General features: G+C 61.5%; 5 protein-coding genes across 5 annotated transcripts; 2 read left to right on the top strand and 3 right to left on the bottom strand.

Annotated features, from left to right (window-relative positions):
* Nucleotides 1-125: 125 nt before the first annotated feature.
* Nucleotides 126-2,690, bottom strand: RHTO_07501 (MFS sugar transporter; the record flags this gene model as incomplete). Its single annotated transcript, XM_016421157.1, has 17 exons — nt 126-282; nt 342-403; nt 461-465; nt 525-560; nt 619-654; nt 714-768; nt 825-832; nt 890-955; nt 1,021-1,253; nt 1,313-1,352; nt 1,412-1,572; nt 1,629-1,963; nt 2,022-2,162; nt 2,231-2,346; nt 2,401-2,425; nt 2,520-2,542; nt 2,612-2,690. The coding sequence occupies 17 exons, from the start codon at nt 2,688-2,690 to the stop codon at nt 126-128; spliced, it is 1,578 nt and encodes a 525-aa protein (XP_016274278.1).
* Nucleotides 2,691-3,207: 517 nt separating this feature from the next.
* Nucleotides 3,208-7,257, bottom strand: RHTO_07500 (DNA replication regulator DPB11; the record flags this gene model as incomplete). The annotated part of the gene is made up of 8 exons (XM_016421156.1): nt 3,208-3,516; nt 3,575-4,291; nt 4,352-4,531; nt 4,587-5,157; nt 5,222-6,518; nt 6,573-6,639; nt 6,718-6,813; nt 6,868-7,257. The coding sequence occupies 8 exons, from the start codon at nt 7,255-7,257 to the stop codon at nt 3,208-3,210; spliced, it is 3,627 nt and encodes a 1,208-aa protein (XP_016274277.1).
* Nucleotides 7,258-7,577: 320 nt separating this feature from the next.
* Nucleotides 7,578-8,922, bottom strand: RHTO_07499 (taurine catabolism dioxygenase TauD; the record flags this gene model as incomplete). The annotated part of the gene is made up of 5 exons (XM_016421155.1): nt 7,578-7,667; nt 7,739-8,206; nt 8,265-8,426; nt 8,482-8,565; nt 8,626-8,922. 5 exons carry the CDS (start codon nt 8,920-8,922, stop codon nt 7,578-7,580), a joined length of 1,101 nt encoding a protein of 366 aa, XP_016274276.1.
* A 531-nt stretch (nt 8,923-9,453) lies between these two features.
* On the top strand, nt 9,454-11,395 carry RHTO_07498 (Major Facilitator Superfamily protein; the record flags this gene model as incomplete). Its single annotated transcript, XM_016421154.1, has 10 exons — nt 9,454-9,607; nt 9,672-9,688; nt 9,744-9,801; nt 9,860-9,898; nt 9,975-10,163; nt 10,222-10,416; nt 10,480-10,597; nt 10,657-10,737; nt 10,797-10,962; nt 11,015-11,395. The coding sequence occupies 10 exons, from the start codon at nt 9,454-9,456 to the stop codon at nt 11,393-11,395; spliced, it is 1,398 nt and encodes a 465-aa protein (XP_016274275.1).
* A 198-nt stretch (nt 11,396-11,593) lies between these two features.
* RHTO_07497 (zinc finger, C3HC-like protein) lies at nt 11,594-13,134 on the top strand (the record flags this gene model as incomplete). Its single annotated transcript, XM_016421153.1, has 3 exons — nt 11,594-11,733; nt 11,797-12,976; nt 13,039-13,134. 3 exons carry the CDS (start codon nt 11,594-11,596, stop codon nt 13,132-13,134), a joined length of 1,416 nt encoding a protein of 471 aa, XP_016274274.1.
* Nucleotides 13,135-13,222: the final 88 nt, after the last annotated feature.

Genomic DNA, 13,222 nt, shown 5'->3' with positions numbered 1-13,222 from the left:
CATTGCGCAACGAACAACAATGAGGCGGCACGGAAGAGAAGGGCTGCGTCTAGAGATAGAATGAATGGCACGGCAACAAAGCACGAAGAGGAGGAGGGAGGAAGGGAAAGATGCGGAGACGACTGCTATTTCTCTATTCGATCGCCCTTCGCAGCGCGAGGGAGAGGCATGTCGTGTTTCTTCTCGTGCACGCTGGCTTCCAACGGCGCCGCATTGATTGGAGGCGCCGTGGCTGGTCCATCGAAGACGGCGGATATCTCTTCCAGAGTGAGTCCGGATGTCCTGCGGGAGCGGGACCGTTAGACAGACAACCAAGGCGCGCAGGAACGAGGCGAACGCACTCGACGCAGAGGAAGTACATCCCGACGAGCTGGATCGAGAGGATGCAGGTGTAGACGAGGTACTGCGGGCACGGGGTCAGTTTCTGCAGTCCTTGTTGATGTCAAGGATGCGAACGAACGTATTCTACGAAAGCGAGAGATCAGCATGCGAGCTTGAGAGCGGATCAGAAGGTCTGCACGCACTCCACCCGATCTCGTCGAGGGCGATAGAGTTGACATCTGCGTGTAAAGTCTCGTCAGTAGTGATCAGCAAGCTGACGAGCGGAAGAGGACGCACAAGCGTTGAAGATCGAGATGAGCTTGTTGACCATGCCTGCGACGTCAGAACGCGCGGTCAGCGGTCGTACTTCCCGCGCGATCCGAACGACTGACCCCAAAGCATCATGCCCTTCGCCCGCATCGAGTACGAGAGGCATTCTGCTTGATACTGAGAAGAAGCAGATCGTCAGTGTACGTTTCGTCGGCCGGGAGGGAGAGACGTACGGAGAAGACTGCGAGGGGAAGCGCATCAGCTTGCTGCACCGGGTGCCGGCAGGGGGTGTTCTCACAAAGTGGTCCGCATACGACGAAGAACGCGCCGTCATAGAGCCACAGAAGCGCGATATTAGCGCGACCTGCGAAGTCGGAAGACGAGATGAGCATGGCCGATGCTTTGAAGCGGGACGGAAGGCTCACTCACCTGCCGCAGCACTGCCCGTCCTCGTGTACTCCGCCGCGGTCACCGTGAAAGCGACGTTGACGACGATGAGGGCGCTCCAAGCGCCGAGGAGCAGTGTTCGTCGCTTGACGCGATTGACGATGTAGACGCCGAGGATAGCGGCGAGCCAAACCCAGAAGGTGAGGCCTGCGTTCAAGCCTGTGACTTGCTGCGTGTCGGTCATGCCGACGAGCTTGAGGATGTGGGTGTAGTAGCTGCGGTCCACTCGTTGTCAGCAGGTTGTCAAAGGAGTGCGACATTCGGGACGACGCACTACTGGATGATGGCTGTCCCGCTGAGATTCTGGCAAGAGACTGACCGACGGAGAAAGGTCAGCGGTACCTCCTGACAAGAAAGGGACGCGGATACGCACCGATGAGCAGCACGATGTAGAGACGGTGTCGATTGCCCGGCCGCGAGACGATCTCGCGCCAGGTGTCCTGCCGCAACTCCCGCTCTTTCTGCAACGTCTCCTTCATCTCGCCAAACTCGAACAAGACGAGCTCGTCGTTCGGGTTACCGTCGCCATGGTATCTGCGAACTGCAAAATCAGCGGACGAAAGATGCAAGCGAGGAAGCGGCTGACTGACTTGACGAGGAAGTCGAGCGCTTCCGCTTCGCGACCCTTCGACATGAGCCAGCGTGGCGACTCCGGCACGAAGTGGATGGCGAGTAGGAGGTACAGCGCTGGGATGATCTGGATGATGTAGACGGTCCGCCAAGACCAGTCGTTCTTGATGTACGAGCAGCCAAAGCAGAGCCATGCCGCGATAAAGTTGCCGACAGCGTAATTCGTGTTGAAGAGACCGGCGATGGTCACGCGCTGAGAAGGGTGAGGCAGTTCTTGTAGGAGGATCGGCGAGATGACCACGCAAAAGGCGAGACCGGAGCCGAAGATGATGCGCGAGACGATGAAAAAGGCGTACTGCTGTGCCGACGGTGTTAGCGTAAAACGAGACGTCGAACGAGACTGAGAGACGAACTCCGCTGGCATCGTCGATGCCGGCACATGCGCCAATCGCTGTCGCAATCAAGCCGGCGACGGCACTGTATCGCACACACCACCTACGACCCCATTTATCGGCGACGTAGCCTGCGACAGGCGCCGTGAGCAGGCCTGCGATCTGTAGGCGGGCAAGCGACGGCGATTAGTCCAGCGACAAAGGAAGCAGGCTCGTCGAACTCTACTCACGTATGCTGCCGCATTCAGTAAGCCGATTGCAGACGACGAAGGGTAGCCCAGCGCGCGATGCCAGGACGGATAGGCCTGAAACGAGCCAATCAAGCCGTCATCGAAGCCGTTGAAGGCTGTCAGACGAGCCGTCAGCCAACGATACGGCCAAGGGTCTCGGGTGAACGCACCTTGGCCCACAAAGACGACGGAGATCTAGTCGAGCGTAAGCGATAGAGTGAGCGAGGAGGAAGTTCGAGGCGACTGTCAGGCCCGGTACACAGCTGAAAGCAGGAGTGGTCCTGCTCACGAAGAAGTTGAGCTTGACGAGTCCTGTAGATCGTCAGAGGGTCAGCATACCACAACCTTCGAAACCTCCTCCTCGAACTGATGAAGACGCACCTCGAATCTCCCACCACCTTCCGCCCGGCTTGTGGAGAGCATTCGGTATGTGCCGGTACTGCCCTCGCACTGCCGCCATCCGCGAGCACCCAGGAGGGCGCCGTGTGGGCTTGTCGGCGGGTCTTGGTCGGTTCCCTCCTCGAGACGTCTGGTCGGCGACCAGCAATCGCAGATTGCGAGGTCAAGCCGCGCGCACGCGCAGAGAGATCAAGCAGCAGCCCGAGTAAGCGCAGCCAACCGAGGAGCAAGACGACGGGAGAAGTGAAGGACAAAGCATACAGGTCGTCTCCGACGAGCGGGAGGAGGAACGGTCTCTGGCGGTCAGCGGGGGTTAGGTTCGCAAACGCGCCCGATGTTTCCAAGCAGTCAGTTCGAGCCGTAGAGCTGGACGGAAGAAGGAACCGGAGGCTGAGATCGCCAGCTTCTTCCGCAGTCCCCTCGCAGGCTCACAACTTGCAAGTAAGCGGCTCACATTCTGCTGCCGACTCAGCCTGGCGAGCGCCATGAGGATGTGTGGACGATGCGATGCAAGCGAGACAAACAACATGGGAGACAGATCGAAAGTTGCGCGACCTTGGAACCGAAGTTCAGACGGTTCACCGCCTGCCAGCCGACATCCTGGCCGACCGCCTCGTCCTCGGTCCAGGCGACTCCTGCACGGCGTCCTGTGTATCTGCCGCGTCGAGCCCAGACCGCTGAGCGAGCGCTTGGCGGATCTGTTCGCGAGCGGCGGCTTCGTGTGGATTGTCGTACACGACGTGCATGCTCTCGAGATCCTGCGTCGCCTGCGACGGGTCGAGTGGGTAGGCGAGGCCGGGGATGCGTCGTGCGGAGGTCGAGGCCGAGTCGGTAATGGCAGGAGTAGCCGTCTTCGACGTGTTCAAGCTTATTGTGCCCGAGGAACTCTGCGACGGGTTATTGTCAGCCTAGTCCTGCATATGCCGGGAAGCGGGGCAAGCTCACCTTCTTCCTCGTCAAGGCCGTGCGGCTCCTCGTCCTTCCCACCTTGTCGGCTTGCGGAGCAGCCTCCGTAAGCTGAGCGAGCAACAGCGATGTCTGCTGCTTGAGAACATTCTTCTGGGCGTCCGGATCGTCGGTGGTTGTCGAGACTGGCGGCCTGGACTCGGATCGCAGCGGAGGGATCTCAGCGAGAGGGTCGGAAGAGGGTTCCTGCTCGTCTTCTGCGACGATTTGATCGCGGCGCTGAGCGGACGAGCGGGGCGAGGACGTGCTGGGTTGCTCGACGACTTGACGGGAAGGGTAGTCGCCGCCTTGGTCTCCAAAGCCGCCGAGATCCGCCGCATCAGCCACCTCGGTCGAGACATCGGACTCCCGCCTCTGCAGCGGCGTCGACGAGGCCGCCCGATGTTCGTCATTCTCGCCTTCAAGTTCCATCTCGAGCTGTTGAGCGCTTGTAGTGCGCTTGGCGGGGATGAAGCTGGCTTTCGGCGATCCGGCAGGAGTTGTCGTCGACTTCGAGGGCGAGCGACGTAGGGCGGCGGGTACCGTGGAGGACGCTCGTGTCGGAGTGGCGACGTACGCGGAAAGAGCCGACTGCGCTTCGTTGGCAGGCGGAGAGGCCGAGATGCTAACGCCGGCATCGAAGAGCTGGCCCCCTTTGCGGGCATCGAACGTATGCGGGAAGTCGCCTTCCGAGACTCGCGCGTGTGCGTTGTGACACTGTTCCCAGGTTCCCATCAGGCTCTGCCATCCTGACGTGAGAAGAGAGGGGAAGCGCACCTCCTCGATCCAGCGAGGGTGGACGATGAAGGACCCGTTGGCCTTCGCCTGCTTAAAGTCCCTGAATGGCTCGTTCGCCTTGGTCCCGGCGTGGACAAAATGCGTGACCGCATCGGCTTGCTGACGAGCGACGGTGCCGCCGAGACTGGCGACGGAAGAGGCGAGAGCTTGGCGGTCCGCCTGCGCACACTCCTCGTCAGCATGCCGACTTCGCAAGATAAGGCGATACACGCACGTCGAGCTTGGAGGAGAAGAACACGACGCAGTCGCTGAGCGGACCAGACATGGTTCTGTCCTCGAGCTCGTTCGTGATCTCGCGCATCTTGCCCTTGTCCTGCTTGACCGCCACGTCTGGCCGGTTCTCCATGCCCTCGTCCGCCTCTTCAGCGAGCTCGAGCACCCGCTTTCGCAGGTCGCGCAGCGAGCAAATCGGCGTTCCCCATTCGCGCGCCTTCGCAACCTTCGGATTGAGCAGACCGTCGAGGTCTTCAGGGCGTAGGGCGGGGTCGTCGTCAAGGGCGCAGACGACGAGATGCGTCGACTTGCGATTGAAGGCGACGGAGAAAGTCGCGCCGATGACGGTCATGAAGCGCTTGATGTGGTGCATCGCCGGATCGTCTTCTTGCCCGAAGCCGGAGAAGTGCACACGAAGCGAGCGAGCTCCTTCGACAGGGCAGTGGTACGGGAGTGGGCGCTCGAGGAGGCGATCAGCAGGGGCAAGGAGGGTATCGTGGAAGATGCACAGTTCGAGCCAGCAGATGCTGACGACGCGAGGATCTGACGAGGCGAGAAAGCGGGCAGGCGGTCTGCGCAGGATCGTCGTTAGTTCGGCTCGAGCATCAGTGTCCGCGGCGAGTGGGCGGAACGCACTCGACGTGGTCGACGATGATCCAGTCCACTGTCGCCAGCTCGTCCTCGCTCGCATCGATGACCGCTTCTCCCCCTCTCGACTGAATGACGCCCTGGATTAGCTTCGGGTTCGGACCCTTGAGCTCCTTGAGAGCGAGCTTCGTGCCGTGGAAGATGGGCGGAACCGTCCCTTCTTCCGACGAGTCGGTTGGCGTGCGGTCTTCCTTGCGGAGCGGCGAGATTTGCGGGGCCGCATCGAAGAACGCCGAGTCGTCTGCTCCCGTCACAACGCCTGTTTCTTCCCTTGTCGACTCGTCAATGGGCGGAACGCTACCGCGAGCTCCCGCCCGCCGCGCCGTCTTCTTCGCCTCGGCGCCGCTCTTGTCCGCCTCGACAAAAGAGCCGGCTCGTCGACTCGACAGGGCTCGAATAACCGACTTGCTCTTCGGAACGAGCTGCATCTCGACGCGACCCGGCACGAGCTGGTATGCGAGCTCCTGGTTCTCGGCGGTAGAGTCGTCCAGTCGTCCGCTCGCGCCGGCGTGCATCTCGTCAAACGTCGGCAGCTCGCCAAGATCGGCATCCGCAAAGCGGCTCGCATCACCTGCCCCGCCCGTATACGTTCGCAGGAGCGCCTGCGAGGCATCTCCCGCGAGATTGGCGGCGGGCAAGGAAAGGTCGAGCGCGGCGTCTGCGGCCGACGGACCCGCTCGTCGGCGCTTCTTCAGCACTGTACCGTTCGACAGGTCGTGGGCTGTCGGGACTGCCGGCGCGAGCGCTGCCGAAGTCGAGGCACCAGCTTCGACCGCTTCGAGGAGCGACGCATCATAACCCTTGAAGGTCGAGCGCGCCTTCGAGGCGCCTGGGACGTCTGACGGCACGAGGGAAGGGCGAGTAGGAAGGGCGGGATCGGTTGTGGGCTGCGAGAATTCGGGCGGAGGAATGGGCAAGGCGGAAGTCGAGGCTGCGGGGATAAGTCGGGTGGAGCGAGAGCGCGGCGGCGCAACAGCAACCTGCCAATCGAGCTTCATCTCCGGCTCCTTGCCAGTCTCCTTCCACGCCCATTCCTGCAGACGCTCCGCACGAATCGCGCCGTACTCGATCGCCTCTCGCGCCCAGCCCTCCCAGACGACGGCGAGATCCGGATGAAGCCGTGCACGGTTCTTGCGTGCGTGAAGAAGCTTGTCGCTTGACGGTGTGGGCGAGTGAGGCGCGGTTGGCGAAGCGACGATAAGGTGGGTGATGCTGGAGTTCAAGCCCGAGATGACCTGGGCGCCGTGCTGCTGGAGGAGATCCTTGAGGGCGTTCTTGTACTCGCCTGGTCACAGCGAGTCAGTGCTTGTCTGGTTGCGAGGCTAAGAAGGAAGTTTACCTTGCGGAAAGCCAGTCAATGACGCCTTGACGCCCTCGAGGATGGGCATCGCATGCTGGAGCTCGAGCTGTGGGTTCGTCAACTGATAAGTTCGTCGTCCTCGCGAAGTAGCAGGCTGGAAGCGCGACGACAACGCGAGACGCACCTCGAGGTAGTTGACGTCCTCCCCGCTTGTCCACGCTTCCTTGACGGCCGGTAGCCACGACGGCTTCATGACATGGATACGGCGTTGTATGGCGACCTGTACGCGTGCAAGGTCAGCGAGCGCATCGAACGGACGGTGGAAGCGACGCACCTTGTACTTGGCCGAGTCGCGCCCGTCCGCAATCAGGTGAGTCGTGTCCTCCTGCAAGCCGCCGTGCCGTTCGGCGCCGTACTCGATCGCGAGAGCCCACAAGTCCTCCTTCTGCCCCGAGCAGCCGCTGACCGAGATCCGCAGACCCTCGAGAGGTTTCGCCTCGCCCCGCAGCGACTCGCGGTACCCGTAGCGCGGCTGGTCCTCCTCCTCCGCTCCCTCATCCTCCTCCTCTGCTTTATCGGCGCGTCGCTTGCCCTTGTCGGCGGTTGGAGCGGCAGGGTCGCGTGCGGGAGCGGGGCGGAGAGTGATCTTGGGCTGCCGTTTGCCCGTCACCTGGCGCGGGCCCTTCTTGCCAGCTGGGCGCTTGAACTGCGAAGGATGCGGCATCCGCACCGAGCGAGCCCTCTCAAGCGGTGTGACTGTGGAGTGAGCGTGATAACGTCGAAGAGACGTCGCGCCGACGACGCGAACACAAAAGGTCTCTCGCTCGCAAGCTTGCAGGGCAGCAGAGGGACATGGAAACGCTCAATAGAGAGCTGGCGGAGTTCGCGAAGCCAAGCGACAATCTCAGAAGAACGAAAGGTCCTGCGCCGAAAAGTCAAACTGTCCATTCTCAGACACAAGCGCTTGTCGACAGCTCCTCCTCGTTACTGATGCCGTACAAGTCTCCTGAACCCCTTCTAGGTCTGCACATACGCAGAACCCGCCTACAGCTCGAAGGGCAAGGCGGGAGGGCCGTCCCAGAGCGACGCGAGGACGCGCCGGTCGCCGGTCCACGGCTCGCGAGCATGCTGGACCTGCGAGGGCATGAAGTCAGCCCAGCGTGTCCAGGGCAAGGAGAGCGAAAGTGAGCCAGACGCAGACACACGTAGTGGTTGTCGAGGAGCAAAACGTCGCCGACCTGCCAGTCGATCAAGACGCGGATCTCCTTGATGATGTCGTATGCTCGCTGGAGGTACTCGTGCGGGATAGCCGAGCCGTCTCCGTAAGTCGGAAGGTGGTGATATGCCCCGTCTGTGCCAATGTACGGCGGCCCCAGCGCCTCCCACTTCTGCGCAAGCGCGTACATGCTGACAATGTTGCCGAACCAGACTGCTTCGCTGGTGAGCGGGTGACGTCGGAGGCCGGGGACGTAGTGGACCGTCTCGAGCGAGCCGTCGTCGAGCCATCGCCATTCCTTCGAGTGCCGCTGGATCTGCGCCTCCACCTTGCGTCGCAATGTTGCTTCGTCGTCCGTGTCCGTGAGTCCTGCCTCTGGGTAGGCGCGGCGAACGTTGTTGCCGAGGTTTGAGCCGGGGTTGACGTCGCGAGGGTAGGTATAGACGTATCGTGTACCCTGTCCTCCGCACGAGGTCAGTCTCGCCGGTGGAGGAAAGGGAGTGGCGAGCGCGCACCTTCTTCGCCAGCTCTTCGATGAACTCTGGTACTTCAGCCTTCAACCGCTGGAACACCTCAGTCGTCGAATTGATGGGCGTCTCGCCGCCCGAGTCTGCAGCCGAGCGACCAAAGAAGACGATGTAGCCGGGGTAGTGAGCGCTCCAGCCGAACTCGGAGTGCTGATAGACAAGTCGTTAGCATGATGCGGTGGGAGGAAGAGGGGAACAGGCGTACGGGAAAGACCGGGTGAGTATGCGGCCCTTCGTTCGCTGTCGCAACGTTCTTGGCGAGGATGTTGCGGACTACAGGGTTGCCGAGCTGCTCGAGGAAATAGCTTCAGCCTACAGGAACCCTGGGCTCAGACGGCTCAGAACGCACCTCCTCATGCGGGGTGCCTAGCTTGAAGGCATGCACGATGCGAGAGAAGTCCTCAGGTGACTTGGCATGCGTGCCTCGGAACAAGATAGCGCCGCGATGCTGGTGAAGAAGCGGCTTGAGGACGTCTCTCGTCGCAAGCGAATCGATGGCAGCAACGAAGTCGTCCAGGGTGGCAAGGGAGGCGTCGGTCCGCAGGGCGAGCGGGAAGACCTGCGCCTCCTGCGTCTTGTCTCCAGAGCTGCGGAGCAGGCGCTGGCCGGGGAAAGCGAACGGCGAGAAGGCGGGAGGGGGGACCATGCTTCAAGGTCGACGAGGGATGGAGGTGAAGCCAGCGTTGCTTAAGCAGGACCCCACGCCTTCGGCAGCGCCGCCCGGCCGACAGCACGATGACACCATCCTTGTCGAGCGATGAGGTGATGAGGCCAAGGGACGGAACATGGACGGCTGCTGGTCACTGCGGGGTGCACGAAGATCGTTCAGAGCAGTGAAAGCATGGCCAGTAGGGGGGCAAGCGAGTACGCGAGCGGTGGGAGGAGAGAACGGAGCCAGCAGCATGTTGAGGACAGGGTCGCCTTTCGCCAACACCAGCTCACTCGACAAACTGGCTCGCACGGGCGCCCGACCGGACAATATGCACGGCTTGACTCTTTTGACGAGCTCGAATCCGCAGGCGAGCGGCGTGGCGAAGGCGTGCACTCGATTACCTCTGGCGCACCGCTGAAGACGTTCTGCCTTGGCCGCCTCGCCCGCTTGGGAACGATCTTGCTGGTACAACTGCTCCCTTGTCTTCTTTCTCACTGCACCTTGCCCTCGCGCCGCCCCGAAGTGATGTCGCTGGAACGCTCTCCCTCCTCATCCTTCGACGAGAAGGATGGGTCCGCTATCGCTGAGCCTGCCGGCGCTGCTCTTTCAAGGAGGACTTGGTTCAGGACTTCGTTCTTCCAGATCACCGTCGTCGGGCTCTGCGCCTTCCTCAGTCCCGGTGCGCTGTACCCCTCAATGCCGCAATCGCGGCCATGCGACACTAACGCACTGTTCTGCTGCAGGGTTGTGGAACTCGATGGTACGCAATGATAGCACAGCGTCTACGCAGATGTCCGTTGACCCGCCTATCGCAGAACTCGCTCGGCGCCGGCGGAGGCCAAAGTCCCTTTCTCGCCAACGCCGCCAATTCAAGTGCGTAAAGCGTTTTAAGCTCGCGACGACGCAGCTATTGACGATCAGATATACGCAGTCGTCTTCGGTCTGATGGTCTTGACATGCCTGCTCGGCTGTACGTGCTCACTCCTCTTCCGTCTTCCGTCGTTTTTTTGGCTTTCACGACCCTAACATACCACGGCTCTCCGCAGCGACCATTACGAACAAGCTCTCTTACCGCTGGGCGCTCGTTCTCGGCGCATCCGGCTACGCTCCTTACGCCGGAGGACTCGTCCTTAATTTGAAGAATGGATCATCATGGCTGGTCTACCTCGGCAGCGTGACCTGCGGTCTCTCCGCCGGTCTGTTCTGGAGTGTTGAGGGCGCCATTGCTCTTGGTTGTGCGTCCGCTTTTTAAAGCCCATCGAGAGTCCGATTCGGCTGACCCTCCCCTCGCAGATCCCGAAGAGAACAAGCGCGGACGTTATCTTTCGTACTGGCTCGCCTGGCGCAACGGCGGTCAGATCCTCGGCGGCGCCATCAGCCTCGGCCTGAACGCCAAGGGCAACAAAATCGGCGCAATCGGCCGCGAGACCTACTACGTCTTCATTGCGCTGCAAGCATTCGCACCCTTCGTCGCTGTCCTTCTTTCAAGTGCGTACTTCGCAACACCTCGTCTCGCTCTGGGTCTGACCGGGATTGCCTCTCCGCGAACAGACCCTCCGCAAGTCCAGCGCAAGGACCGCACGCCTGTCAAAATGGAGAACCACATCGGCCTCAAAGCGGAGCTGAAGGAGGTCTGGGACACGCTCACGCGTCGTGAGGTTCTCTGGCTGTGCGTCACTTCCTATGCGCCCGCGCTTTTCAGTCGCTGACCGATCCACCAATGAACAGCGTTCCCGTCTCGCTCTTCGCCCAGTGGCCGTCGAGCTACGTCAACACATTCTTTTCGCTGTACTTCACCGTGCGCGCTAGGTTCGTCGTCTCTTTCCGGGATGCTCGTAGAAGTGCGAGCTGACCACTGTCTCATACAGGGCCCTCGGATCCCTCCTTATCGCGATTCTCAGCGTCATCGGCAACGTCCTCCTGGGCTTCTGGCTCGACAATAAGCGAGTCAGCAAGAAGGTCAAGACTCGCGTCGCGTTTGTCGGCCTGATGACGATCTTTGGCGGCGTGTTCAGCTGGCTCACTGTCCTCCAGGTGTGTTCGCCCCTCCTTGCGTTCGGGCCTACAACTGATTCGCATCTCGCAGACCCGCTTCCTCAAGCACAAGCCAAAGCTCGACTGGACCGATGGCCACGCCTTCTCCGAAGCTTTCGGCGCCTACGTGATCTTCTACATCGTCTACTACACCCTCCAGAACGTCCTCTACTACATCTTCTCCGAGCTCGCCCGCAACCCGAAGGAGCTCATCCGCCTCTCGTCAATCCTGCGCGGCGCAGAGTCGGCTGGTTCTGCCTGCGGATACGGCGTGTCGGCGCGCAAGGTCTTGCCCATGACGGTCCCGCTCGGCATCGACTTCGGACTCTGGGGCGTCGCGTTCGCGGCGGCAATGTTCACGGTCAAGGACGTTGGGACAAAGTGGGAGCTGAACAAGGATGTGAAGGAGGAGAAGCAAGACGAGGTTCACTAGAAGGAATGCTCGCCTCGTTAGACCGGGCTCTTTAGCCTCACGCAATGCGGATAGAGGTCTTCCATCACTCCGAAAGAAGCTCGAGGAGTCCTTCACCATCCTCCCTCATGCCTCCTTCCTGCGAATCACCTTCTCCCTCGACAACATCGCTCGCTTCTCTCGTACGACTCGCTGCTCCTGCCAGCGCCTGATTCGGGCATGTCAAACGGTTCTGAGCAGCCAGCCAACTCCACGGAGGCGGACTCGCGGTTGTCGAAGCGGAAACTCTCCGAGGCCATCTCCTCGCTCGACGCGGCGCTGAAGAGCACGGGAGTGCGCGTGAAGAAGCGCAAGACCAGGTGCGTTGGTTGAAAGTACGTTACACAAGCTCCGCGCGCTCATCAGCGCTCCCCCGTCGACAGCTCACCCCACCGCACCTCGACTCCCGCACTCGAAGCCATTCTCGCCAAGTCCAGCTCGCGAGCATCGACGCCGAGCTCTGCGCCTCCTCCGCCATCCTATGAACCCCACTCGCTGCCCGCCCTCCTCTCTCGTTTGTCAACTTACCGCCTCACTACCTTCTCCCCCTCGAAACCGCCGTCTCTTTCGTCTCTCGCCTGCGCCTTGCATGGATGGCAGCACACGTCGACAACTCGCGAGCGAGTACAGTGCGTCACATGCGGACGAGGCGTTGTATTGCTACCGCCGTCGAGCGGCGACGGAGGATGGACGAACCCAGCGGGGCAGAAGTTGCGGGCGGAGTACGAAAGGCTGGTCCTGGATGATGGGAAAGGACACGCTGAGACATGTCCGTGGCGGTTGCGGCCATGTGCGAGGAGCCTGTATCGGTTGCCGGGCGGTGGACTTGGCGTGCAGGCCGGCGGGCGGAGGCGGTTAATCGAGGACGTCGTGCGGGAGGCCCAAGAGATGGACGAGGCCGGGCTAGGCGAGGTGAGATTGGACTTGCCGAACGACGCGATGTCGCTTGTCGATTCCGACGACGGCAAGACTCGCCTCGCCAAGGCCCTTTCCTCGGTCTCTGTGCCTCCGCCCGCCAACGACGCGACAGCAGCACCGACCACAATACCTTCTGCGACATGCGCACTGCTAGTCATCTTCGGATGGTCTATCTCCTCCGCTCAACCGCAATCGACAGCTCCCGCCCTGTCCCGCTCAAACTCCACCTCGTCCCTCGCGTCCCTGCGCTCCCTTTCCTCATCTCCCATCCTCCACTGCTCCTTCTGCATGCGACAAGTCCTCGCTTCCTCCTACCTTCCTTCGCCTGCGACGCCCAATCCGAAGCAGTTCAACCCCGTCAAGCAGCACCAGCCTTTCTGCCCGTTCGTCGACCCCTATGCCGGGCACTCGATTCCGCACACTCGATCCTCGACGCCGATGTCGGCTCAATCCGTATCGTCGACTCGCCATGCATCGCCGTCGACTCCGCAACTCAAGCCGGGATGGCAGGTCCGCCTCGAGGCGATATTGCAGCGACATGCGCCGGCTCAGTCCGGAGCCGCTGGCTCTCCATCGGGCGATTCGATTGAAAGCGCTGAAGAAGGAGCAGAGGGAACGACCGCTGGACTGGTCGGCGCAGGCAAGGTACGTCAGCTTTTCGCGCTCCTCCGTTCTTGTGCAGCCCGAACTGACGTTCCCGCACACAGACGAAAGAGCTGCTCTCGTACGTGCGCTCGCTACTCGGACCGAAGGCGCGCACTGCAGGCGTTCCAGGCGCTCCGCTTCCCTCGCAGTTGCTGTAGGGCCGTCTCTCGCCCGCTTTATCGAGCACTTGAAGCGAATACAACGCAGAACGTGTGATTTCAGCGTTTTTGTGCCGCGAGGGTGAGA

Source organism: Rhodotorula toruloides, assembly GCF_000320785.1.
Source record: "Rhodotorula toruloides NP11 unplaced genomic scaffold Scaffold7, whole genome shotgun sequence".
NCBI classification, from domain to species: Eukaryota; Fungi; Basidiomycota; class Microbotryomycetes; order Sporidiobolales; family Sporidiobolaceae; genus Rhodotorula; species Rhodotorula toruloides.
This window is presented reverse-complemented; position numbering and strand designations above follow the sequence as displayed.